Genomic DNA, 27,908 nt, shown 5'->3' with positions numbered 1-27,908 from the left:
TGCTCCGAAAGTAATGCCTTCTATTTATTTCCATGGAAACTACAACAAATGCAAAGAGGGCAATAATGCTGCTTGATAAACTCTCCCCTACAAAACACTGTTTTTCAGTGCAGCCACCATGTTAGCCATGCATTTTTGCCAGTGATGGACAAGAGCCTGCACCTGTGGAAGTGACCCACTGTTTCACAGCAGCAGCACCGTGCTGAGAATATACTGCCCAGGAAGTCCATTTTTCATTGGCCTGAACAGCTGGAAGTCAGTATGAGCCAAATCTGGAATGTACAGTGGCTGTGATAGGACATCCCAGCCAGAATTGGATGGGACCTGGTGTTACCAGCCTGCAAGAAAAAGGTTGTCCTCTTCTCTGGCCTTACTGTAATTCAGGCATCATTTTAGTCAGTGCTGTAGCAGTCAGGGTTGATGCAGGATTGCCATCGTACAACTGCTGCCTACGGGTGGTTTTGTTCCCTTTCTGTCCTGAGAAGCAGAGCAGCAGAGGAAGGGCTCAGGCAGAGCACCCAGCAGAGGAAGGTAGCCTCTCTGCTGTCCGCAGCGCCCCCTGCTGCAAATTCGGCCCCGTGCGCCCGCTGTCAGCCGGCGGCAGGGCTCGAAGTCCTCCTGGCCTCTGCAGCTGGATAGTGATAGGATAAAGGGGAAGGGTTTAAAACTGAGACAGGGAAGGTTTAGGTTGGATATTAGGAGAAAGTTTTTCACCCAGAGAGTGGAGACGTACTGGAACAGGTTGCCCAAGGAGGCCGTGGATGCCCCATCCCTGCAGGCATTCAGGGCCAGGCTGGATGTGGCTCTGGGCAGCCTGGTCTGCTGGTTGGTGACCCTGCACGTAGCAGGGGATTGAAACTGGGTCATCACTGTGGTCCTTTTCAGCTCAGGCCATTCTATGATTCTGTATAATGCAGAACTTGAGTACTTCAGGCATAGCACCAAGATCCTGGATTTAGAATCTTAATTTGCTGCTGCTCAGATGTGATATGCATCCAAAGGAAGTCTCTCCTCATCTTTATTCAGTGCCTGGGATGCCAGAAGGTCAGCCCTGTGTGCTCGCTGCTGGGCACAGAGAAGCAATACCACTTCAATGGGATGTAAAGCAGCAGCACAGCTGGTTCTGAACTTTTCCAGCAACTCCTTGTTTAGATTGTAATGCCTGTGAGACAAAGGGTGTACTGATAGTATTTCTTTTCCCCTGAGAAAAGCAGAGCCACCAGGAAAAAGGCCCATATAAGCACTGCTCACTGGGATGCATTGAGAGATCAGAGCCTCCAGATGCTGATCCTCCACCTCAGCTCCTGAAGACAGGGTAAGCAGTTTGCAGCATATAGAAAACATACGGTCCTTCTTAAAAGTGATAAAATGAAGGAAGAAGAGTCAAGCTAGCATCAACCAAACAGCAAATACATGTCAGTGTGTATTCTAGAAAAGAAAGCAAATGCTAAAGGGCTTTTAGGTTTAAGCATGTGTTGCTTAAATTCTGCAGCGTGTAGCATTTGCCAGAGCTTTCTTCACACAAAACCAGTTCCTTTCCAGCACGTACTCAGACTGGGGTTGAAGGTTTTAACAGCTTCTAACAGGGATGAGTTACCTGATATTATGCAGCCTAGCAAAGTCTAAGATTGCTTTAGGAAGTATGCTGCAGAGTGCACAAAATATATCCAAGAGCAGCATTGTGGTCATAGCCTACAGCAGAATGAAGTATCACCAAGACCAGAAAAACAATGGTATCACAAGGGACAGTGTCAGAGAATTACTGCAGTGCTCCAAAGTAGCTTTCCTGTATGAGTGAGCTAGCAAAGGGCTCCCTGCAGGTAATAAGGTCCCCAGATCAGCACGTTTCCCCCTGGATGATGGAGGCAAGGACATTCTTGTACTCAAGCTTTAAGTAGGATGGCATCAAGTTTAATCTGAAGAAGGCCATTATGTGAAAGATGTAGTTACTTCTGCAAGAAGCCTTCAGAAATGTAACCTGGGAGGCAGCACAAGCACTTGCAACAGCATTAAGATGAAGACACTGTGAACTACAAAGCCCTTAGTAATGATTTCTGGCAGGAATATTGTTAAGATTGACCTTTATTAAACATTTATAACATGGGTAAGGAAGTGTACATTGTTATGTACCCAAAAAGGTATCAGTCAGAGATCCTGCAGTGCAAACCTCTGAGAAATATGTTTACTTATATTAATTAGGAGCAATCTGTCTCAAAAGCACGACCCATTTCATACTTTAAGTGGTATTTTATTACAGCGTAGCTGCAAGAAAGCTCCATTCTCCATGAACATGCACTTGATATGCAGAAGGCAGACTTCTGCACGCTGCTTATTTGCACACATAACTTCCTGGATTTTTGTTTGAGCAGTTCAAGAAAAGTCTGTTTGTCTTCATGATTTGGAAAGCTTCCTCCTTTTCCTCTTCCACTGTTTATTGTCCACATCTTCAGTATCATTGGGAGGCTCTGGTAACACAAAGCCATCAGTCATTTTGTAGTAGACTATTGTGGAATCTGTCTCAACTATGGCCAAGGTAATTGACAGCGGGGTGTCAGGGTCGTCGTGGGGGAGAGCAGCTTTCTTCATGATTTCTCTTAACCTAGAAGAGAAAACAGTCAGTTAGAAAGAACCCCATAACAACCTGCGGAGAGCACACGGGAAGAAGCTGGGTTTTGTAGGTCTCTATACGGATTACACTCAAAGCTGGAAACAGTTTTTCCTACTGCGGATTCTCTGACTTGAGAGGTATTTTAACACTATTTGATTTTCTTATCTTTAGTACCGTTCCTGCAAGAACACCTGCTAGCCCCCCAAAACTCCTGCAAAGCTTGGGAGTAATGGAAACTTGCATTTGAGCTTTTCAACAAGGCTCCAGAATGACTGCTATTTAAAAAGCTGGAAGGAGATTATCCAGAAAAAAGCCTGTTTTGTTCTAAAAGTTTGTCTGCATAGAGAAGGTGTAACAACTGCTCTGACAAAAAACACACAGAACCAAGTAAGACTTCTTCCATTTGTAGAGATCCAATAGATCTCTATCCTCCAGCCTTTGTGCTGCAGTTCTCTCTGAGCCTGTGGAAGACCCAGGAACTGAAGCCAGGCTTCTCTACCTCCCTGTCTAGACTAGAAGCCACAAGACTAATGATGTTCTTCAGGAGAGTCAGCATAAATAACATCTTCCTTAAAAATTTAAGACAAAGTTATGCAATTTTTCCTGTTCGGTTTAAGAATAACAAGCCACTTATTTTTCAGCTCAGAGCTGAGAACAGCACTGCCTCAGCAAGCACTGCTGCAGCAAGCATCCTCCTCAGAGATGCATTCCCATATGAGCCTTGCCTCAAACACTGCAAAACCTTCTGGCAACGCACCTAGTGAGGGGCTTCATGCACCTGTGGGTGACAAGGAAAGGACTGCAGCTGTCCTTTCAGAGTGCTATATGTGCACAGAGCAAGAACTGGTGTCACAACTCAACAGCTCCTGTCTGAAGGGAGCTCTGAACAAAAGCCAGTGGTGGGGCCAGGCTGCTGGCAGCAATCCCATTAGGGAATAACAATCCATTGTTCTTTTTGTGGCAGCAGAGGTTAACCTCTCCCAGGCCAGAGAATGAGAAACAGAAAGGAAAATAAGAAGTCAGATAGAAAACAGCACAGCTTCCTTGGAGAAATATTTTGGGACCCCCCCCCAATAAAGCTGTATTGAGCGTGCCCTGTACTTACCTGTCAGCTAAGACAGAATCTCACTTATATTTCCTTTAGTAACTGTTACCATTTATCTTTCTACTCTTTTAGGAGGTTGGATGGATAGCCAGGCATTAGATCTACACTTCTCAGAGTATCATTAAGGTAAGAAATGACCACTGAGATCATCCAGTTGAACCCACCCCACCATGCCCACTGACCACATCTCCACAGCTCCTGAACACCTCCAGGGACACTGACCCACCATCACTCATGATTTCTTCTTACAGCTTCAGGCACAGACACGTGGACCTTGCTCCTTTGTGGAGTTCTTGTGGTGAGCATCAACATCGGTGAGAATCCATCTTGACTAAAGGCCTCAGAGTTGGTGAGTCATTTCCTTAGATACCCTCTGGCTATCTATTTCCAGCTATACATAACTATACTTGTATTATTCCAAATATACAGACGTTTACAAGGAGTCAAGGAAGAACACCTGGGTTTGCCCCATTTCACTGCCACAAACAGAAAGATGAAACATTGAAGGAAATCTATATATTTTTAAATCCTTTTGATGCCTCTAAGAGTATGGGCGGTGGGGGGGGAGAAAGCAAGAAGTGATTGACTCTGTGATTCTAGGCCATCTGAAATGCAAAGCAATGATTGCTAGCTTTCTACAAAAGAATTAATTGAAAAAGCAGTATTAATTTACTGAACGTCAAGCAGTGACCGCTGCAGTAAGTTAACATCACTGCTAAGGTCACACTGCATCTGCCCTTAGTGCTGCCTTCAAACTACATCACAACAGGGAATTTAGCCGTCTTCTATTACTGTTGTAAATAACAGCTTAAAAATATGGTGGGTGAACTTCAGGCTTGAGATCTCGACTGATTGTCCAAACACCAAAAGAGAACAGAATCATAAAGCAAAGAACGCTGGCAGAAAGTTTTGTGGCCAGCACAGGTATTTCAGTGGTCTATCCCATGCGCTGCCTCTGGGAAGCAGGGAAAACACTGAGAGCTCAGAGCTGTTTTATGGAGGTTGTATAGTGCTCCATTGAGCTGAAATTGAACTACTGCCTTCCTTACCATAAAAGCCAAAGGCTTTCAATCTGCCCTTTGTACTGGGATGAATAATTCACTGCAGGTTCAGCCAACCCGAACAGCTCCCTCCCCTCCACGTAAGGCAGGGCTGAGCGTCCATACAAGTTGATACAAGCATTGAAATATAGGGGAAGAAACACATGGTGTGGGGCAGGGGGAACGGTGTATAAATGGACGCCACTGTTTCTTGGGATTTCTTTCTTACAGGAATATGGGATGCAAGAGGAAAAAAACCTCATGTTTTTGTAATGGAAAAGAAAACAGAACCAAAGAAAACACCATGTGCCTCACTCATCAAGGGAACAAACTGAAACTCCAAGGAATATGAAGGCCTTCTTTTTCCAGGGAAGCTGAAAGAGAAAACAAGTTATGCAAAAAGGGAGAAATCAGTTTGGCAAAGTTCTGTGAGGTACGCTGGCTGTAGTCAGTTCAGTCAGCATGCATGTCTAACCCAAATGAATAAGCCACACCAGTCACTTTGCAGCTGCTGATAAAGAATTTATGCTTAGAAGCCACTGAAGACGTTTTTAATGCCTTAATTTTTAATGACTTAGCAGAAATGCTAAGTCAAGGCTTGAAACAGTGATTGAACACCTGGTGGGAAGGCAGGGCCAACCCAGGGGAGCTCAAGTGTAAGCAATATACCTGAGCAACCGAAGGGATGGAGCCAGGATCTATCCCTTCCCAGACCCCATTTAAGGGTTGGCAGTGAAGGTGAGGGCATCTCTTGGTGGAGATCTGTGCCTACCTGAGGCATTCCAAAGGTAAGCAGCTCTTTTTCCTCATTTCTGTATCTGTGGCTGCTGCACTTGGGCTTGTTCTTATTTGCTGCAGCAAAGATTTTGCCACCCTGCTATTACTGTTCCATTACAGCCTAAAACAAACTCCACAGTCTTCATAAGTAGGTGTAACTTACTTCATTCTTCAGTTCCAACACTTCCATATAACAAATGGGGCAGGGTCATATCATATGGTCTGGTGGTTTATTGCTTTGCCAATGTCATTTGTCCAGGATAGACTGTGCCTGATTCTATTAGATCCAGCATCTCATTTCTGCCAGCTCTGAGGCAGGACTACCTGCACTTAACTGCTTCAACCCCTTTGAGGTGTTACAGTTCTGAGCATGGATCTCAGCATGCACAACAGCCCTACCTTCAGACAAAGGAAATCTTGCAGTAAGCTAAAAAACACTGAACATTTTGTTGGGTGTTTTCAAGCCAGACATATTTACCAGCGGGACGTTTGGGTGTCCCACTGGTAACTTCCATGCCAGCTTCACTATGGCCTTTTAAGGACACTGTCCTTGTGGAGTGTCAGCCAAACAGGAATCTCCACAAGCCACCTGGGAAGGCAGAGCTTGGCAGGGTTTTGCTTAAGTGGCTTTGTGAAGAAAACCACCCGTGCAGCTCATACCCAGGCTTACTATTTGAGCAAGGAAATACTGACCTAAACACTGCCAACTACTAGTGGCTTGCGCAGGCAGCACAAACCTTCAGGGCCCAGGAACGAGGACAGACCATTTTCACCTTCCCAGCTACCTCCAATGGCTTCTGCTTCACACACATGTTCAGTAACAGAAATTCCCAATGCTGCTGTCAAGCAGGAAGACAGTACACGCTTGTATCAAGCATATACAGGCTTTAATGAACTCACCTGGCATTAAAGCCCAACGTTTGGCTCACTTTAGTGACAATGTGCTCTCTGCACTTGCTCTATAGCAAAACCTAGTCACAAACTGTACTTTTAATCAATGTGATGCATTCACTCTTTGCTTCTCCAACACACATCCTTCCAGTAACAGATTCCATGCACACCGATGCCAGCAGCAGAGCAAACAGCATCACCACAGAACAAACAAGTCCAGAGGCTCCAAGTGAAAAGCCCCAGTGAAACAGTACCAGATAGGACATACACACAGCACATCATCTCCCTGTCATTAAAAACTAATGAGAACGTACTTGCTGGCATTGACTCAATTCCTAGGAATCAAAGTTTCCAATGTAAGTGGAAACCTACTACGTTAAACAAACACAGCAACTCAGCACACAGGAGTAATTTCTCAAAGGCCCCATATTGCAACTTGCTGCTCAGTTTATCATCCTACAAGTCCTGTAAGCAGATCTGCTCTATCAAACTGTATCTATAAAACCAAGCCCACAAGAAATGATCACTGTTTGCCAATGGAAGACTCTTCAGCAACTAGATAGCACTCGAATCCATCAATATCTGCTGAGCCATTTTCTTCCCCCATCACAAACAAATAGCTTCTGATGATACGCTCTTAGGAAAGCACATGGCAGAATTAAGATGGAAGTTTGTTTGCTAAAGACTGATTTGTCACTCCTGAAGCCTAAGCAAAAAACACAAGTGTATCTAAAACATGCTGTGTTGAGATCACAGCTCGACTATCAAAGGATACTAGCAAAGGATAGCTGTGCATTAGATTCTCAGTAAGCATGAGGCACCTCCAGTTGAAAGCCTCTCATCTAGTCTTCTTTTTATCCTGTGGGCAATGGGATCCAAACACTGAGTACAACCTCACCTCTCATGGCTCACTAACACGTCCGCAGGTATTGGTACCATCACTTGGAGATCAGCCTGCTCTTTTTCACGGGCGTGTAAGCATACAAGCTGCAGTTCTGCTAATCCAACGTGCTTCACTTCATGCCAGCTTCTCCCTAAAAAGGTCAATTGTTGATGAGATGGATCAGGACACAAAACGCAACTTTCATTCATTCCCATTCATTGCCATAATTATTGCCACCAGGCACCCTTCTTTCCGACAGATATCCTTGACCTTTCCAGCCACCAGCATCCCAATGCGGCCAGGGCACTTCTGCCAATTCCTAAACTGGACTCTGAGGGAGCTGCTATGATTTATTAGCCTTGATACTAACATACAGAAGAGCATTCTATTGCCACAACAACCCCTGAGCTTGTACCCTCTCCTTTCTACCTCGTTCTTTCTTCCCCTGCTCCTCTCCTGGCACTGCAGCCGTGGCAGCAGGCCGAGGCAGGCCCTAATCTTTACAAAGGCTCTGTTACAGGTGTGTGATGGGAATCTGCAGTGCCAAAACACTGCGTTACTTATGGAACTATCACTGCGTGTAGTTTCAAAACCACTGCCAAGGACTTTACTAGTCATGGCTCTGCCAGTGCTGTCATAATACCTGAGTACATGTGAATGCATTTTTGCTATGCTCGTCCGGTCAGTTCATTCAATTACCTTCCAGAAGGTCCAGGTACACCAGGAAAGCAGCATAGATCTGAGAGCTGTTGGATATATCGAGGGACATCATTGCTGTGAACTGAAAGCCAGAAGGCAGCATTGGTCAGAGGAAGCTGCAGTTACAGCCGCACAAAGGCCAAACCCAGAACGTGCACAGCCATCCGCTGAGCCTGAAAGCAGCGGAAAGGCTAACAGGGAACGACAGATAGGATCAGTTTGCTAAGAGCATCTCAAGAGCCTTTCTCCCACCGTTTTAGAACAGGGTATCAGATAAACAAGCAACGGAGGAGATGCAGCTATTTCTGGAACAGAGCGGGCGCTGTGGGGAAAGAAGGGCTCCGAATTTCTGCCGCAGTACATCAACACCGGAGGACGGCCAAATCAAACACCGGCTGTTGGCGGCACGGGGAGCTGCGAGCCTCGGCCCTCCGCCTCCATCCCCGCACAGCGGGCAGCCCGACCCGCCCCCCGCCCCGGCCGTACCGTGGGGTGAGCGGCCATCCAGTCGCCGCCATCGGCAGCAGCATCGCCATCGCCACCGCCCCCCATCCAGCTCCTCTTGGCTCCCGAGCCGCCCTCCGCGTGCCCACATGGCTCCTCCATGCTCCCCCGGTGCAACACGGCCACGCTCCGGGCGGCACAATCCAGCGCTGCCCGCCGCTGTAGTTCCGCCTCCGCGCCGTTCCATCACGGCTGCGGGGGGAGCCGCGCTACGCGGTGTGTGTGTGTGTGTGTGTGTGTGTGTGTGTGTGTGTGTGTGTGTGTAGGAAGGAAGAGGCAAACGAAAGCAAAACCAAATAGTGTGCTGTTATACCCCGAGTCCTTCTGGGCGGGGAGTGCTTCTCACAGTCCGCACACGTATCTAGGATTGCCCCAACACCTTGCGCTTGGCCGTGCTGACCCTCATTAGGTTCGTGCGGACCCACTTCTCAAGCCTGTCCCTCTGGACGGCATCCCTTCGTCTTGTTGCATCAACGGCACAGCTCAGTTAGGCGACATCAGCAAGCTTGCTAAGGGTGCGCTCAAGGCAGACCTGGGAGCAGCCAGATGGCGGCACTGCTCAGGGGAAACACCAAGTCTGAGCAAGAAAATACTCTGTTAAATTGGATGGGTTTGGTCCCTGTGTGTGTGAAAGAGGGTCCTGGCTTATGAAACAACGTGGTACAGCTGTAGCTGTAGCCATGGCTCAGTGCATTGGGAAAAGCTGGGTGCCAGCCCTGTGTGTTACACACAGTGCATCTTCCACGAGTGAGGGGTCCCAGGGCTGCAGCAGCAGCATAGTGTGTGCCTGGCTGCTGTAGGGCCCTAATCCCTTTGTGTGGGTGCCAGCACTGTTCCTTCTGTGTGGTTAATGAAGCTGAGCGGAACAGCGACGTGTGGCAAATAGAGCGTGAAAGGAAAGCCTCGTTAACACCTCGTTCTTAGAGGGACAATTAGAAAGATGTCACGAAGGGGAAATAGGAACGCGTCCTCCTTAATTGTTCCGGTGGATGCTTATGGACTGTAGGAGGTTCTCCAGTCGCAGTGTACCTGGAGACCATTTACTGAAGTCGTGGTAGGAGCGCAGGGGAGACCTTATCGCTCTCCCCCAGGCGCAGGTTGGCTATTGGGACAGGAATTAATGCCGCAGCATCCCGCAGGTGTGCAGAAGCCACGCGGGGCGCATCTCGCTGACCGCCCCGCCTCCACCTGCCTGCCCGCCGCCGGCTCCGCCCTGCAGCCCGTGGGGGCGGGCCGAGCCGCGCGGAGCAGAGCCGGGGGAGCCGCGCTGCCCATAGGGCCGGCTGCGGGGCGCCGGGCCGCCGCTGCCCCTCCCCGCGGCCCCGCGCCTATCATGGCTGTGTGCACAGCGCCCCGCGCCCTCTGTCCCGCTCTCCTCCTCCTCTTGCTTCTGCTGCTCGGTTGTGGGGCCAGCCTGCCCCCCGAGCCGCCGCCGCCGCCGCCGGACCCCGAGCTGCAGCCGCAACCCCTGCCCGAGTCGGCTCTGCAGAAGCCCACCGTGCTTCTGGCCATCATCGCCCGCAACGCGGCCAGCGCGCTGCCGCACTTCCTCGGCTGCGTGGAGCGGCTGCGCTACCCCAAGAGCAGGATCGCGCTCTGGTAAGGGGGCTGGGGCCGCGCGGTGCTGCGGAGATGGGGATGGAGCGAAGCCGGGCACCGCTCCGAAGCCGCGGAACGCGGTGAGGAGGAGCGGCTCGTCCGCTGTGCCTCCCGCTGCGGGTGGGCGCCGAGAAGGAGCGCTGATGCGGATCGTCCGCTGGGGGATGTGTGCCCGCATGGATCGGGGAGCGCCGCCTGGGAGCGCGGGTGTGCGGAGGGTCGGAGCCGATGTGGGCTGCGAGGTCTGCCTCTGTCTGCAGAGGTGGAAAAAAAATCTCTTATCTGGATGTAAATGATGAGAGCGACGGGAACTGCCCCGAACAGATACGTTGGTACGCGTGGAAATGGGGAGGTAGGGCCTGATCAGCAGCTTGCTGAGCTCATTGGAGAGGCTCCTGGTTGCTGAAAGTATCCCTGTGCATGGAGTATTTGGGGCTCCCCACAGCCCCCAGCCACGGATGTGGGTGCAGTGGGTGTGTGTCGTGTTTGCCAGTGTGCGGGTTCATAGGAGTTCTGCTGTTCTGGATCTCATCCCATCAGATAGGCTTTCAGAAAGATCAAGAAGGCGCTGGCACAGGCTGCCCAGGGAGCTGATGGAGCCACTGTGCCTGTTTGAGAACTGTGGAGACATGGCATCAAGGGACGTGGTCAGTGGGCACAGTGGGGTGGGGTGGGGTTGGCCTTGGGGGTCTTAGAGGTCTTCTCCAACCATAATGATTCCGTGTGAGTAGATGCTGTCAGGGCTCCGCACACCTGTGTTGGAGCAAGGCGTGCTTGCTCAGTGTTTGTGTGATGCAGCAGGAGCTGTAGGTGTGGACCTGTTGGCCAGTGCAGAGCTTGGCATGTTTCTTGCTGTAAAAGTGTAGAATAAAGGTTTGGTTTTAGTTTCTTCTAAGTCCTGCAGAGCACTGATTGCCTCTATGAGGTTTTTTTAATGTATTTCTTGCACGGTGCTTAATTGACTTACTGCCTTACTGCAGTGTAGAAGTGTTTGTGAGGATTGTTTATGAGATTATGACCCAAGATAACTTGCAAATATGCCCAAGTTTCCTTAACAAGTGGGGTGGTACTCTTAAGAGGGCTGTGTGCAGACACGAGGCATGGATAGCCTGGAAAAACTTGTGCTGAAAATGGCAAGCTTTTCAAAACAAGAATGCCTAAATGTCACAGCAGTTGAAAAGGCACCGCAGCTCTGGGGAGCTGCACCAGAGAGCAGCACCTGCAGAACTGGCAGTTCTTCAATGGGTTTGGGTACACTTTGGGACATGAAGAGCCCCCTGGGAGGAGACCCACTTGAGAAGAAATGTAAGATAAAATATAACATAGGTTGGAAAAGAACTCTAAGATCAGCAGGCTCCGTAGCTGAGCAAGTGCTATCTATGGCTGCGTTCCAGGATGTCCCGTGTTCTTGTGCTGTGCCTTTGGGCTGAGTGGCAGTGGAGTGGTGGCCGTTGCATTCCTTCGCTGCCACTCGAGTTAGACTTAAAAGCTTCTTGAGTAAGTCAGCATTCAGAAGTACCCAAATGGAGATCTTCAGAATGCAAACTGGAAACACGTATCATCTCTTTAATTTCCATGCGGGCTCTGTATTGCTTGAGGGCTGTGGATTCCTCGGATTTCTAGGGTGGAAGTTTTGAGTGATGACAAAGATGGGTCAGGAGATAAGGAATGAGTTTGAAGCAGATGTGGAATTTTCTGTGTCAGTATGTGCCAGTCCTCGTTAGCGTGGTCCCTAACAAGCTGTACCCCAGGCAGCCTTTTACTCCGTTCTTCCTCTTGGTCCTAATGCTGATTTGTGGTGGTGGTGAGCAGCCTGGGAAGGACTTGCTGGCTGCATACGCCCTAATGAATTAAGCAGGCTGCTTGGTCGGAGGCCAGCTGACATGCTGCGCCCTGAGTCCTTGCAGTTAAATGCTTCCTTCCTTCCCCCTCCAGGAATCGGGAGGCCCATTGGGAATGGACCCTTGCCTGCAATAACCCTGGTCACCTTTGGGGCAGGTTTTCTTGTTCTGGATGAGTGTAGAAATGGGTTTATTTCTTTGAAATAAATCCACTCAGTTATAGGCTGTGGATGCTCCATCCCTGGAGTTGTTCAGGGCCCGGTTGAATGGGGCCCTGGCAGCCTGGGCTAGCATCAGATCTGGAGTTTGGTGGCCTTGCTTGTGGCAGGGGGCTGGAACTTGATGATTCCTGGGGTCCCTTCCAGCCCAAGCCATTCTATGATAGATAAGGACCATCCTGGCTGGAGCAAGCAGAGTAAAGTGTACTTATGCAGCAGTTATTGCTCTGGCTTACACTTTTCTTATGTTCAGATTAGGTGTCAGTGCAGCAGGGAAAGCTGTCTCTAATTTCACCTTTAAAATCCTGTTAGTGAGGGGCTGTTTGCTGTCTTGTCCTTTAGCACCCTGGGGATTAAGTACCTGTGTAAATGAGTTGGCACCGAGAAGCAGGAATTGGGTTATTGTTGAAAGCCTGAGCCTGTCAGGCAGAATGGAGTGTCCTTGTGTTTCAGAAATGGTAATGTGAGCTGGGGGGGGAAGGCTGGGTGTTGAGTCACTGGGGATGCTGTCACTCTGCTCCATGGAGAGTGGTTTGGACTCCAAAGAGTGAGTGGTAGCCAAAATTAGAAGCTGATGAGATCAGTGTTAGAACAGTAACTTTCATAATTCCACATCATTAGTTTACATCTAGCTTGTGATACCATAACTAAGCGGCGTCTTATTCTACAACAGTTTACTTCTAAATGTGAGGAATTCCACACGAAGATACTTGTTGGCAAGATAAAGAGGCCAGTGGAAACCTTGGAGGGTGTTAGATCTCACTGGGAAGCATTGGCTTTCAGGTGTGCTGTGTTTGCTTCTGTTGGTGCAACAAGGTCATATCTACCTTCACAGCCAGCATTGCTTGGTTGGGGGGTTCAGCTGCATCCTGCTGGCTCAGACTAATGTGGGGTGGGATGGGACCTGTGCAGCCTTGGAGCTGTGAGTCTGGTGACTAACGTGTTGTGCAACATGCTGTGCTAATCTGTCTTCCAAAGGCCTTGCACTGAAGTAACAACATCAGGAGTAAGTCTAGGAGTAAAATACTTTACTTCCTAGCTGGGGAAACTGGGAAGAAAGGCTGGGTAACCTATGCAAGTGTTTTGACTTGGTTAGGACCAGAGACAAGATCCGTAATTGACATTTCTTGATTCTACTTCCCTACTGAGGTCATTTTTACGCTTCAGTGCTGTAAATATGTGTTAGAAATGGAAAATTGTGGAAGGCTAAAGGGATGATCCCGTCCCAGTATCCACAGTAACTTTGTCCTTTGGGTCTGCCTTGCTCATCCAAGCCTTGGCAAACTTCCTCAATGACATCATGAAATCCTCCAGCAGAAGCATTTGCTGGGAAGCCGAAATTACGGCTGTGCCTAACTGAGGTCTGCACAGCAAGGCTTAAACTGCTCTGCTGCAGCTGAACTCATCACAGCACTGCAGAGAAATGGTAAAGTAAGCATTGACTGCGAGATGGCAAACATTTGCTGGGCAGCAGCTGTTTCTCTTTTTCTCTTTTCCTGCTGTGCTTTTAAACTGCCAGATCCGATGCCTCTATTGTTGTGTCGGAGAACATCGTGCCTCGCATCTTGTATTCGCATCTTGTATTAGGGTTTGTTCGCAAGACAGGAGTGTGGATATTGGGGTCTTTCATAATGAGTGCTCAGGGAGTGATCATGCCACGAAAATGTGCAAGCACTCTCTGGAGCTGGTTAATGTTACACGTTGTGGGGTTTGATTTAAATTGTTTTGTGTAATGCTGTGTGTTTCATATCTTTGAAAACACAAGCATTTATTTAGACTGCTGCCATCTGATGTGGCTGTACTTCATGGCTTCTTAGGGAATGATCTGCAAGATGTTTTGTGATGCAGCGTTTGCATGTAGAGGGGGAAATACCAGTAAGATACTGTGCTGTTACAAAGAAACAGAGAGGGAGAGAGCTTGTTGTCTGAGGTTATTTCTTACTAAAAGCTTTTGGATGGTTTCAGATGTCGAGGAGAACTAATTTTCAGGATTTATTTGATGTTAATTAAGTACAAAGTAGGGGTGAGAAGACCTCAAAGAATCTTGTAGTCTGTTCCTATCCAGGATCCCAGGGGACTGAGGGAGTAAATTATGGGACACAGTATCCTGCCTGTCTGCCTGCAGCGTACATGCTGAGCTGTGGATTGAAGGGCATTCCTCATCTTTTTCTTAAAGCACTGCAACACCTGCAGCTGTTTATCTGAGTCCTCTGAGACTGAAAGTCTTCATGTACAGGATCAGGATGCTCTAAAAATAGAGCAGCGGTACACATGGTGTGCAGAACATGGGGAGCTGCCCATTGCTGGCGGTGCTTTGGGGCATCCCAAGAGGCTATGTGGGCTGTGGGGTGGGGATGGGGCCATGATGAGCACAGGGGGCTGCTTGTGTTGGCACCTGGAATGTCTTTTCTTGGGATGTCGGCTCAGGCTTTGTGTTATTCCAACCTATTGGAGTGCATTTCATTTCCTTTATTTTAATGGAGCATAGCTTAGACTGATGATGTTTTTAGCTTGATCTTCAAAGGTGGATTAGAGCTAATGGGGCCAACATGCATCAAAATTTCAGGCTGGAGGAAGAAGTAACAGACAGATAAACAAATGGCTTAATGTTGTATCAGACACTGAGTAAGGAGGGCTTGAGCTGTGCTTGTGCAGTTCCTTTGAGGAGGGTGATCTGAGACAAACAAAAAGCTGGGAAATAAGACCTTATTCAAGGAGTGAAGTTCTGTTTTTTACATGGTTAATGTATCTTCCCCACTTACTAATGTCTAACCAGGAAAACAGGATGAAACATCAGAATGTTATTTGGGGGATAGCAGTATGTTTTGCCAAAGCCATGTTCTTTTCCAGGGTCTCTTCAAATACTGAAGGTGTCAACTTTGGTGTTACCCCTCTCATCCTTGTGTTGGGACACATGGAAATGAACTAGTTGCTTGCTATGAACCTTTTGTTGCCTGTATGTGCTGGCAGGAACAGCAGATCTCTTCCTAAACAAAAGCAGATCATGATCTGGGCCAGAAAATGCATTAAACTTGAAACTGTTCCACCTGCTCTCCAGGGCTTAGGAGGATCTACATTCATGCTGAAGCAAGAGGTAGAGGAGCATGTGTAAACCAGAATGCTGCAGCTGGGCTCACATAAGCTCTTCCACATCAGCATTGAAAGGTTTCAGCTACAGCAGGGATTGGTTTTTCTCTGAGGCAGAAAAATAAGATTTTCATTTATGTGTATTTTCAGCCAGGCTGCAGAGTTCCCCCTTCATTTGGAAAGGCCTTCTTGCTTGTTTTTCCTCTTTGATCCCACTGCAAGGCAAGGCAATGCATGGCTCTGCTCTGGTCTGAATTTTGCCTGCTGGCAGCCAAGGTGGTGTGAGCTGTGGGGTGTGTGGAAGCTGACAGCAGGTGGCTGTCTGCTGGTGGCACAGCAGAATCTCAGTGTGGTTGCTTGCTCAGCAGCTGCTCCCAAATGAGATAACATTGTTGTGCCTTTGGGAGCAGCCCAGGAATTCAGAGCTGCAGCTTGTGTTATTTCCTCAGCGTTTTCAGGCATTTGTCCTTAGAAAGTACTTAGAAAAACTGGAGGAAAAGGCTGTTTTCTAGTGCTCGTGCTTTGATCTGCTAATTATGATGTGGAAGCTGAATGTGTAACTCTGCCAAATACAAACACTGAGTTTTGTTTTGTTTCTCATTTGTTGGTTTGAAGCCTCGTATTATTCCTCAGGAGACTTCAGCCAAACAAATCAGAGCTCCCATAGTTGGACTGATGGCCAGAAAGAGCCTCATGGCAGGACCTTGGGACAACATCAACTTGGGTTGTAGGGAACCAGAAGGTGCAGCGAGAAGTCTTGAAGTTCCTCTTTGCTTTGAGAGTCAAAGAGAAACATGCAATGCAAAGTTCTGCTGATGTTACTGAAGCAGCAGCAGGGCTCTTCTCCCTCCCTTAATTATCAGCACTTAGTTTATGGAGGGGTGCTGTTATGCCACTTCTACATCAAAAATAAACGAGTGCATCCAGTTGAGGTTAAAAACTCTTTGGAGAGGAGCCACTGTATTCTTTTAACTGAGAGCTGAGAAGCACAGGTGTGGGGTGCTGACCTCAGCTGCACTGACTCAGGCTGTAGCTGAGAGCTGTTTCCCTGATGAATGCTGGAGTGTGGTCCTTTGCTGCCTCCTCCCACTGCCTGCCAGCAAAGAAGTGACCTTGGGGGGTAATTATGTCTCCCAGCTGCAGCACTGTGCGGGAAGATAAATAAATGCTGCAGCAGAAACACTGTCCCTGGAGGGGTGTGCTCAGGGCTCGGGCTGGCATTGTGAACTAGCAGTGTCCCAGGAGCCTGTTCTCAGGTGTGAGATCTCCCAGGTGTGAGATGCCAAGGCCCCAAGGTTTCACTGTGTGCACCCTACTCAGGGGAGATTCAGCACTGAGATGTGTATTAATGCTATAAACTTCCCTTGAGGATTAGTGCGGGATGCGCGTTTGCTCTCAAAAATTCTTCTTAAATAATTAGTTCTGTTCCTGTAGCCTGACACGGTAGTGTGCAAAGACAATGACAAAAATGCTGTGAAGGGAAGTGAAAGGCACAGCAGTTCTGTGCACAGGTCAGTGCACTTGAATAGCCGGCACCCAAGAGCACCCCTGTGCTGGGGGGTGGAGGGTCAGACTGGAAATGGCACTGCTGGGGACAAGGCTTGTGTTGTCTTCCCAAATGCAAACAGAAGCCTTGCTGGGTCTCATTTCTGCACACCAGGAGGTTAGAAAGAGTTCTGGTGCCTATAAGGAACAATGAAATACAGGCCATCCGTTCCTAATTCTTGTCTGGAGTTGGCTGGAAAGGTGGCCATTGAGATGGCCATTGTTCAGCTGCAGTGATTAGAAGAGGTATTCAAGTTTGGAAGGGAGTGTGTGGTCAGCAGGGGGCAAGTGACTGTCAAGTAGATCTCATGGCATGAAGTAGTTTCTGGGTACAGTGTGTTCCAGGTAATACATTGCTTCTTCAGTAGGAGGCTGCTGTTTAGTTGTTATAGATGACTGGCTTCAGGATTCTGGAGGAGCCTCCCTGGGCTCTTTTAGTGGAGACTAATAACTGCTTTTTGGGTCCTCTGCCTCTTCAAATAACTTTTTCCTCCAGCGCTGGCTGATGGAGCCATTGGTTACATTTATTTTTCAAAACATTAATCTGAAACGAGTCCTGGGTATGTGACTGGAATATGAAAATCTCACTGCTTTTAAATATTTTAATTTATTACTCTTTGAGTGCAAATCAGGATTTAAGTATAAATTACCATTTTAAGCCACGGAGTGGGCTCATGTTACACATTTAATCACTCTTGGCATACGTGCTCTCTCTTCTTCCCCTCCCCCCCTCCCCCCCATCCTTATTTCTCACACAAACAAGTCTGTTGTTGCTTCCACAAGGTCTTGTCAATGAGTTGTTATTTCAGACTGGTGAGCTCATAGCTGTCTGCTGGCAGAACTCTGCTCTGACTTCTTCACACAAACTAAAGCTGCTGCCATGATTTTATTTGCCTCATACCTGAGCCTTGAAGGAAGCTCTCCTCTCACAGAGTGAGAATCAGACTGCTACCAGTGGGGTTCTAGTACGAGCATCACACCTGTCTTTTTGAACCCAGCCTATCTTCATATGCAATCATAAGATTGGTAAAGATCTCTAGGATCCCCAAGCTCGCCCCATCATGCCCACGGACCATATCCTTCACTGCTTCATCTCCATGGTTTGGGAGCACCTCCAGGGATGGTGACCCCACCACCTCCCAGGCAGCTCATTCCAATGTATTGCCACTTGTTCAGAAAAGAAATGTTCCCAGTATCCTGAGGATATGGATACAGGTGTACAACAGAGCAGGCTTGTTGGAGAAAAACACGATTAAGTCTCTCTCAATTACTTTTTCCTTCTCCAGCAGAGTGGGAACTCAAATGGAAAGGAGTTCAGTGTTGCAGCTGAACCTCCTGCCTGACTGCCCAGCTCCTGGTGCTGCTGCTGCAGGGTGCATGGCCAAGCTGCTTACTGTGCTTATGCTCTGGGGCAGCCTGCTGATAAAGAGAAACATCTGGTCATGATGGCTTTTAGGCACATAGCTGTGAGACCACAGAGTTTATAGACCCAAACTGCAGCTTTTTTCTGCTCTGGGAGATGTATTTCTTCCAGATCTACTGAACCAAGAAAGATTTATTTCCTCTAGGTCTCCTGAACTGACAGCACAGATGGAGCTACAGAGCACTGGGAGCTCTGGTGTGGAAGTTAGGAACGTTTTTGGGATAAACCAAGTAGGGAGTCAAAGCACAGATTTCAGCCTGTTAGGGCTTATTCAGACCATGTAGCCTGGTATAAGTCAATGGAACACTTTAACACAAATGTTCCTGATAGAACCATCTGCAAGTTCTCTGCTCTCTGCCTTGGGTAACAACTGGAGCCTGAGAAATGAGGGTTGCAAGTGAGAACATCCTCAGCAAATGTGAGAGCTCACTCCATTACCTCCTCTTTGGACCTGCCAGACAGCAGCTGAGCAAGAAGCTGGTGGATGTTTAGGAGAAGCCAGAACAACGTTTCCTCTGAGACAGACTTTGTTGCTCTGTTTTTCCATGAAGAAAATCACCGATCGGTTCTATATCACCGATTTCAGATATCCCTCTAGTGGCCGCTTGCTTGTACGACCCATCACCAGCTGGTGTGTGGAGGATAAGGCACATCGCATCCTATGGATTTCTAATGCAACTTTTTGGTGGCTTATGTGAAAGGCTTCAGCTAAAGATCCTAAGCCAGTTTCAGATGAAAGGCTGGAGGGGGAAAAAAAAATCACCAAAATCATAAAACTTTCTTGAGTGGCAATGCTGAAATAGTGACAGGAAGTGATTTTTTTGCCCATGGCATATCGTAGGTTAAATATCTACTGGATAACCTGGTCCTTCCACTGCTGCTGGATGAGGATCATGCTAGGAGCAAGGGCTTTGGGGTCAGCACATGTCCCTGTTGGAACAGCTGGGTCTGATGCCTGGCGGTGTGCAGGCGAGTCTCATGCTGACAGCACGAAGCTTTGGCTCTGCTATTGTTTTGCAGTTTGTTCACTGGCATCCACTGTGGTAGTGCCATGAGTCTGTACCCCTGCAAAATAAATGTGTGCATTATGGAGCTTCCAGCTGTCCAGCAAACTTAGTAGTAAGCAAGCAATTGATTGCTGAGATTAAGTGCTCATTTCCTTTCTTTATTTACACCCCTGCGATGAAGGGGAAAAGTTATTCTACATTCTTTATTAAGCCAGCCAGCAGTGTACCACTGCTTTTCCATCAGTTTGAGAGCAGTCATTTTTTCCCCAGATACCTGACTCAGAAACCCATAGTACAGCATGTGTTTGCAAAGCAGTAGCTCTGTGTCATGCATGTGTGCCTGGGCCTCCTTCATAGGGGAGGCCCTCTGGATTCCTGCACGTGTGAGCAAAATAAGAGCTGACAAATGAAAGAGGTTTGAGCTCAGAAGTTTTAGCTGCCCCAGAGTACTTGGAATTTTAAAGTGCTTTGCTTACACATAGCTGATGTATGATGAGGTTGTTGGTTATATTGCATTAATCCAGAGGAACTGCTCTTAGACTTCATCCACTTGTTTCTTAAGTGTATGCAAGTATGTCTGATTCTGGAGATGTGTTTTTTTTCTGACGTGCAAGTGCTTCACTGCTTTCAAAAGTAAACCCAGAACTGCAGCTCTTTTCTGTGATGAAGGTGCCCAAGCACAAGGGGCGGCTTTGCTTTTGAGCCTCTGAGAGCTTCTTGAAAGCTACATGGAGCAAAAGTTGCTCTAGAGTTTGGCGGATCTGCAGCCATGGCAAAGTGTGACAAATACTCTGTGACAGTAGTTTATTTCAGTGTGTGTGCTGGAAGGGGAAGGTAGGCATGGCTTATCATTCCCAGCCTGACACCCACTCCTATTCTGTGACCTGTGAAAATTCATTAATCTCTTTGCTTTTATTTCCCTCTTTGCAAAACAGAGCCACAGAGCTGCTGAGTGCAGTGCATGGAGGCCTTTGCTGTGATTCTGGGGGCCTCCATGATGCTGAGTTCGCTGGTGCCCCTCCAGGATGGGGACACCCAACCATCTCAGTGGGAAAGCTCTAATATCTGTCAGAGAAATTTGAACAGATAGGTTGACTACTTCATGTTTGCAGTGGGTTGGTTGGCTGATTTCCATATTCAGATACCTCTCAGTATATGAGGTGTCACCTTCCCAGCTGTTTCTTCATCTGAAATGTGGCATCCAGCAAAACTTTCACATGCTGAGGCTGCATATTATTTTAAGGCTTGGCTGTAGTAGTTGTTTTTTTAATCTCTTCCTTAATTATATATACAAGGTTGTTAGCTGTTTGCCAGCAAATATGACATAATCCATTTATTTTGAAGTCCTGCGCTGTTCCACGCAGTTCAGAGCAGCTCAGTTTCCCAGTGTAACTGGCTTCTTAAGAAGGATTAGGCCAAAATTATCAAGCTTTAGGTTCTATGCTGGCTTCAGCAAACTGTCAGCCTAAAATAACTTAGTCATGACTGCAAGCTTAATGTTGGTGAGACCGAAAGTCAGCAAAGCCTGTGCCAAGTGAGAGTATAATGAAACTCGCCGTGCTTTTGTTTGCTCAGAGACTGCAGTGTGATGTCACCAGATGTTGTGTATGGTCGACTTTATCTCGTGTATTCACAGGGAGGGATGGTGCTTTGGCTCTGCCTGTCTGTGGTGTTATAGGAACAAAGTGCCCTGGCTGTAGCCCTGGCTGACTGCTTGTAGAAGCTCTGCATGGCTGGGTGGTGATGGGGACCAGGTTGGGTGCTGGTGCTGAACAAGAGGGTCTGTTCTCTGCTCAAGAAATGAGCACGGAGGGAAAATCAGATCTTGAGCATCAGACATAGCTCAACAGGGCAGTGAAGACGTGGCAGAGATCTGAGCCCTCTGGAGTCAGCAGAGTGCCTGGAAGCAGGGACTGGATAAAGCCCCTGCATGGAAACAGTAACCAGTGAGTTGGAGCTGATTGGATATCTGATTTATTTTTAGTTTCCTTGCAGTACCTTTACTGTATGCTCCTTAGCAATGTTCCACAGACTGTAGAGGCAGCATGCGTGCCTTGCTGTGAAGAAAGATTGCCCTGACTGGCACCCCTCAGCTGCTCTCATTTCCTCCCCATCTGGCAGGCAGCTGCCCAGGAGCAGCATGTGCATCCTCTGAGCTGTGCTTTCAGCTTCCTCCAGCAGCAGAACTGATGCAGGCACCTTGGATACCTTTGGAAGAGGCAGCTGAGAAATTGGTTTCTGTCTTTATTTCTCTGCACTGAATCTGGGGTTTTGTATTCCCTGCACTTGCCTTGTTTGCCTGTAGGCAGCCAGCAGTTCCCTGCCCTCCCAGGAAAGCAGGAGTGTTTACCATGCACCCATGCCAGTGTTAATCTGGGTGTCTGGCACTAAGAATAGGCTTGTGGTGGTGAGATGACAGAAGTTAGGAGTTTCTAGCTATTGCTGCCTGCCTAGGTTGTACCAGGGATCACATTATATAAAGATGTAGATGTGGGCAGTGATTCTGGTGTGTGTATTGATATTGGCACTTCCAGGGCAAGGAAAACGAAATGGTGTTCTGTGGGTTGAATGCAAACCGAACACACTTTTCCTGTGAGAATGTGGGCCCCTGCATAGCAAACTTGGACTTACACTAGATGGTGTTTTTCTCTTGAGTTACCTTTCACAAACACATAGGAATTAATTTCCAGGTGTCTCCTGATCACAGTATGAAAACAACTGCTCTGTAGTCATTCTGAAGTTGAGTTCCTTTGAAAACATCATGCAGACTTTGGCTGTTCCTGTTTTTTAAGTCTAATACCTGGTCCAATGCTCTCGTGTATGTCAGCCTGATCTGCTCTGAGCATCAGGGAGGGTTTGCCCTTCCTGCTTGGGCTTAAGTTTTTTGGACATCAGATTCCTCATGTGATGCCTGCATACTGAAGAAGAACAAGGGGGGTTTCTGACAACAGGATTCCTTGTGACCTGAGACCTGCATGCTGAAGAAGAACAAGAAGGTGTCTGCCATCAGATCCCTCACTATGGAAGTCCTGCTCGCTGATGGGCTCTTTGGGCCTGCTACCCGAGTCCTCCTGCCTGCTCCAAGACTTACCCTGTGGCTTCTTCCTGCTACCTGCTTGCTGCCCAAGGCTGCCCACAGTGCTGCTGCTGTCCCCCCCCCTGCACTCTTTCTTTGGACCATCGGAACATCCTGCAACAGGACCACTGCTGGATCCTGGTGGTGACCATCCCTGCTTTATGCAGTTCTTGCCTCTATCTTTTCTATTGCCTGCCTTCCCTTCCCCATCACCCTAAATTATCCGTCCTCCCCTTCCCCATCTTCCTGATTAGGGTTTGTAATAAACTGGTTGGACCAACATTTGAACCATTGTTTCTTAATCTCACACTGGGTATACACACATCAAAGAACCTTCTCTCCCTCCTATAAAGTGGAGTGGGACGGTGCATGAGCAGTGGGAGAAAACTGTTCTTAATGTAAGTGCTGGGAATGCTTGTGCAAGGCAAGCTCTGTGTTGAGATGCAAACCTTTAAACCTGGCAGTTGGTGTGAGCCATCTGGCAGAGGGAGGAAGTAAGGCTGCTCTTGCCTTGCAGGACAGACTGTGCCATCCATGGGGCATGTGTGTCATGGCTTTGTCCAGCTCTGTGCACTCGTTGCTTGCAGAAACCCTTTAAGGAGATGGGACAGGTTGCAGGGCAGCTTTTCCATTCAGCTGTACAGGTTTAGTACAGTGCCACAACTGCTGTCCAAAAGTCTAAAGACGTATTTTGCAGGCTGCTGCACAGCAAGTGTGTACGTGAGTCCTTAAAGTCCTCCAGACCTGCTGAGCTGGAAGGTGTCTCAGCATTTGTGCTATGTTTCCCAGAAAGGAAGCTTTCCTCTTGAGGTTTCTTTGTCACATCTCTCTGCACCTGAGTATGTAGGCAGGCAGCAACTTGTTGAAGGTGAGCTCCTGAGGCTCAGTGCATTTTTCCCATTGACAGTGCTACTCAGCCGACAGCAACAGCCAAAGATTTCCTGGGTCCGCTGGAGAGGCAGGGTCTGGCTGGTACTCCAGCTGCTGAGCTGGCTTCATGTGCTGCGTTGGGGAGGCAGTTGGTATTGCCTCATCTCCACGGGGATTTTGTTGAAAGACCAATAGCTGCTTGGCTGCAGAGCAGGCTTGGTTTGTTGAAGCCAAGCTAGGAGATGGCAAGGAACAGTGCATCACTCCAGGAGCATCAGGGACTCCCATCATCACTTTTGCCTCATGCCTCTTCTCTTTATTCTTGCTGGGATGTGTTTCTTGCCCTCCAGCTGACTGTGTGGTAGGAAGCTTGTAGGGTGTGGAGAGTGCTAAGGGTGCACTGCACAGCTCCCCTTTGCCTCCAGCAGCTGGGTTGCATTGTGCTTATATCTGTACTTTCAACAAGAGAAAGTTGAAAATGAAAGCAGGCATTCTGATGTGTGGAAGTGACTTACGTTCATTACTTATGCTCCACACTGGGAGGGAAGTTGTATGACTTCGAAAACATGAATGAGAAATGTCAACTATGGAATGACTTCCTTGAAGTGGCAGAAGGCCAGTGAGCTGTAAGCTGAAGCTCACTGAAGGTGAAAGGAATCTCCTGTGCATTTCAGCAGTGCTTGCATCACATGTGCATACAGGTTGGAGGTTTCAGCGAGTCTCCCACTGATACAAAAGTATGAATTGCCATTGATCTTCATTACCTGCTCAACTCCGAGCATCTCTCACCCTTCTGAACAGTTTTTTCTCCCTTTCTAGAGGTAAAATCTTTCAGAATATCCAAGTTTCCTTTGCTGCTTTACTTGTAAGAGAAACCAGTTATAGAACTGTAGAATTATTAAGGTTGGAGAAGACCTCCCAGGTCACCAAGTCCAACCCCAGCCCATCCCCACCATGTCAACTAACCATGGCCCTCAGTGACACATCTCTATGGTTCTTGAACAGCTTCAGGGACAGTGACCCCACCATCTCCCTGTGCAGGAGATCCCATCCCCTTTGCTCAGCAGCTCCCCATCAAGCTGTGCTCCAGACTCTACACAGCTCTGTGCCCTTCTCTGGACACACTCCAGGCCCTCAGTGTCTTTCTTGCAGTGAGAGGCCCAGAGGTGAACCCAGCACTGATGTACAGCCCCACTAGAGATGAGTACTTGGGGATGATCACTCCCTGCTCCTGTTTCTCTCACAGTTCCTCTGTGCCTTTGGTACCGTTCTCTTATCCAAGTGTTCCATTTGAGTTTGATACTGGAGAACACTCTTACTAGCACGCACATTCTTTTGTGGTCATGTTCTGGTTCGTGATGAAAATTGCTGTGCTCCTATGAAGTTGGCTGAAAACCTTTGAGAACAAAGTCTCTATTGCTGTGTTTGGGCAAAGTTTTTGCTTCAAGGGGTCAGTCATTATGTCCCATAGCATCCTGCCTTTTCCAGTTCACAGAGCAGATTCTCAGCTGGTGAAGTCTGAATTTGCCTCTGCTCCAGGATTAGCTTTGTGCTCTAATTCCTCCTAATTAGAACCCTGAAATAGAATGTTCAGTTTGTTTCCTGTTTTCTTACATTGTTCGATGAGGGCTGACGAACAAATAACTAAAATAGTTCTTTTATTTGCAGCTACAAAAAGTAAAGCACTGCATGGGCTGACATGGGTCTGCCTGTCCCTTCTGCTCTGAGCATCTGGGGGTCCTTGAGCTGACGCTGTGCTAGGGTCAAGGTGTCCTGCAGCAGCCTAGCACAGAGGTGGAGGGCTTACACCATGTGTTCCTATTTTGGGGACCCTTGGTAACATGGTAAGGGCCTGTACACAATGTGCTCATTGAAAAATCAGTGGAACCGTGCATCTTTAGATCCTAGCTTTCAAAATCTGTCAGATTTTTGTTACCAGTACCAAGAATATTTTTAAACATCAGCATTCCTTCCCAGTGGCTTGCACATTATAATTAACCTTGAACAGCATTAGCTGGTGTTTCAATTAGTATGGGTTGGAACAGGCTATCCCTTCAGGAACTGGGGTACTGTTGCAACTGATTCCTTGTTTGAGCCCTCTCAGGAGCCAGCCACAGCCCTGATTCTGTGCATAGGAATCTCCCTGGGCTTTCTTTGTAGCAGTTCCCTTGAAGCCAAGTCTGTTTGGAAATACTTGCAAGACCGGGTGCAATGTGTTGTATGTTTGAAAGCTCTGTCTGCAGTGGGATGATGATGGAGAGAGCTCAAATGAGACAAAGAGGGGCCTTGGGATGGAAGGGGCAGAACCTGCTTTGCACTGGAGTGAGAATTTCCCCACTCCAGAAGCTGGGGAGGTGTGAATTTTTGGCTGTCTGGTGCAGCAATGAGCAGCTCTCATGTCTTTTCTGGGCAGATGTTGATTCCTCTGTTGTGTCTTTTAGAGGCTGCTGTGTGTGCCTGCTGGGCTGAAGCACAAATCTGGCACAGCCCTGTGCTGATGGTAGCAGCTCAGTGGCTTGAGGCCTTGCTGCTACATCCTACAGCCATCATTAGTGTACTGGGAAGTTGTGCTTCTAAGGTCAGTCTCCAGGAACTTCATCTCTTCTGTGTCCCCCCTCCCTGGTGTTGTGTTACTCTGGGTTTGAAGCCAGGAATGTTTAGGAGATTTCTTGGGTTGAGCACGAAGAGCAGAGACCTCGGTGTGTTTTTATGTGTACATTTATATACATCTGTAAGTCATTCCCTCGCTTAGGTTTGGAAGGTCGCTGGATGCTGTTAGATTGCTGCTGCTTCCAGCAAAATCTGCTATCCATGAGTGGCTGAAGGCAAAGGAGAATGTGTTAGAGAGGAGACATTTGTTGCATTCCTGCATTATGAGGTCCTCCTCTTGGACAGCTTCCCAGGCCGGGAGCTGTGCTGCTCCTGTGCCTCCATGCTGCTGCTGGGGCTCCCACCACCCCCGCTGGGATCTGGCAGCCCAGGGACCTGGCTAATGTGGGAAAAACCACCAGACCTGCTAACATAGCAACGGCAACAAAATCCCACACTGAAAAACAAGGTACTCCTGAAAGCCTGTCTTGAATTAAGGGAAACCCTGGGATGTATGCTGGGTTGCTGCAAAGCCAAAGAAGTCTGACACGGTTTGACTCCTAGCAGCGTGATTAAATGCTAGAACAGTTCTCTGAATGTGAGCCTGAATGCTGGGACCTTACTAATGAAGTGTTGTGAGCGTAATTGTGCAGACTATGCAGTGGTAAGAAAAGCTGACATCTGTTTGACCTCTGAGCTGTACTGTGTGAGCTGGCTTGGTGGGTCCCATCGTGTATTGATTGCTGCCTGATCCCATAGATACCTGAGGGACTGGAGGTGTCCTTCACAGGTCAGTAGCTGTAGGGCACAGCTGATGGTCCAGAGTGCAAAAATGAAGTCTACAGAGCAACAGAGCATTTCCTTTCCCTGTATGATCCATACCTTTTCTTCCCATCTCTCTCAGCTGTGCTACTCAAGGTAATTCATTTCTGGCTCGTGGTGGAAATTACCAGTGTGATGGTTTTGGTGTTTTGGAATTGGTTCTCTAAGTCTGGCAGCATTCAAACAAAAAGGCAGGGAGAGATGAGTCACCTGTTACTTTACTTACTGCTTGTTTTGGGAAATCCAAGCTTAAGTTTGCATTTGACTCATATTAGTACTCCACTCATTTTTGCAATTATTTTTGGCAGGGCTGAATTCATGGCCAGAATAAGCACAGCCACCAGTCAGGGGGCTGCTGGGCACTGGGGGCTGCGTGCTCAGCCTGCCCTGAGATGCAGGGGTGGCTGGGGGCAGTGGTGGGCTCTGGCTGCAGATCCTAACAACTCAAGGGGACCGAAATCTTACAGAACTGCAAGTCCCTTGCCATCTTCCTTAGCTATGCATTCTTTAGCTGAGCTCAGGGTGTTAAATTTGTGTATAATGTTCCATTCTTCATGCATGCGCAGTGCTCTGGTTGGAGCAGCAGGTTGTCAGCAGTATATGGAGCTGGGAGAAGTGACATGGCCATCTCATGCTCTGGAGTTTGAATTCCCGGTTGTTTCCCTATGGTGTCAGGGGCAGAAGCTGTCAGGAGAACACACAGCCCAGCTTTAAGGGCTGATGGCCCTCTCAAAGGGTGAGGTTCTGGGCCCAATGAGAGGGTTTGGGCACCTCTGCTAGCACAGATGGTGGAACACAACATGCACAAGGTGTGCAGCGTTCTGCACCTAACAGGGGGAATCTCTGCTGCCATTTGCTTTGCTACATAACCTCTCTCTGAGTGCTTTATTGCTGTTCTCTCCTTTGGAAGATGGCCAACGCTCCATTTTTGTTCCCAGTTTCTATTCCAGCTGTTAGAAGGGATCTAATAGGTTTTCCATTGGCTTTGGGCTACTCTCTGGGTGAGTACCTGGGGTGGAGGGCACATGGCCAACCACAGCAACAGATGTCTTCTTTGCTGTATGTCATTCTCAGTGCATCCCTGACCATCAGCATCCTGACCGTTGTCACCCATCATGCTTCCTACCGAGGTGTTTCAGGTTGGCTCCCACTGGAGTAGATGGCTTGGCACTAGCTGCATTCAGCAGCACAGATTGTTCTGCTGTATTACAGTACACTGCAGGGAAGAAGGACCCCACACCCTCTCATCCTGCAGCCCTCAGCATGTGGCCAAGAAAGAAAAGGATCCCTCTTACAGCTCTAGCCTTTGCAGCCCAGCAGCCTC

At 48.2% G+C, this 27,908-nt stretch overlaps 2 protein-coding genes across 3 annotated transcripts in view; one reads left to right on the top strand and one right to left on the bottom strand.

Moving 5' to 3' along the window:
- Positions 1-1,892: 1,892 nt before the first annotated feature.
- Positions 1,893-8,733, bottom strand: TSEN15 (tRNA splicing endonuclease subunit 15). The gene is made up of 4 exons (XM_072343593.1): positions 8,490-8,733; positions 8,004-8,085; positions 7,320-7,455; positions 1,893-2,599 (listed from the first exon to the last, which is right to left on the bottom strand). Exons 1-4 carry the CDS (start codon positions 8,607-8,609, stop codon positions 2,392-2,394), a joined length of 546 nt encoding a protein of 181 aa, XP_072199694.1. The 5' UTR covers positions 8,610-8,733; the 3' UTR covers positions 1,893-2,391.
- A 1,013-nt stretch (positions 8,734-9,746) lies between these two features.
- Positions 9,747-27,908, top strand: part of COLGALT2 (collagen beta(1-O)galactosyltransferase 2) — a 31,333-nt gene continuing 13,171 nt past the window's right edge. The window contains exon 1 of one of the 2 annotated variants that reach the window (XM_072343590.1): positions 9,747-10,106. In XM_072343590.1, coding sequence (XP_072199691.1) covers positions 9,841-10,106 — 266 coding nt within the window. In that variant the 5' untranslated portion in view covers positions 9,747-9,840. The remainder of the gene's footprint in view (positions 10,107-27,908) is intronic. The other variant, XM_072343591.1, reaches the window with a different exon arrangement.

Source organism: Excalfactoria chinensis, chromosome 8 (genome assembly GCF_039878825.1).
Source record: "Excalfactoria chinensis isolate bCotChi1 chromosome 8, bCotChi1.hap2, whole genome shotgun sequence".
NCBI classification, from domain to species: domain Eukaryota; kingdom Metazoa; phylum Chordata; class Aves; order Galliformes; family Phasianidae; genus Excalfactoria; species Excalfactoria chinensis.
This window is presented reverse-complemented; position numbering and strand designations above follow the sequence as displayed.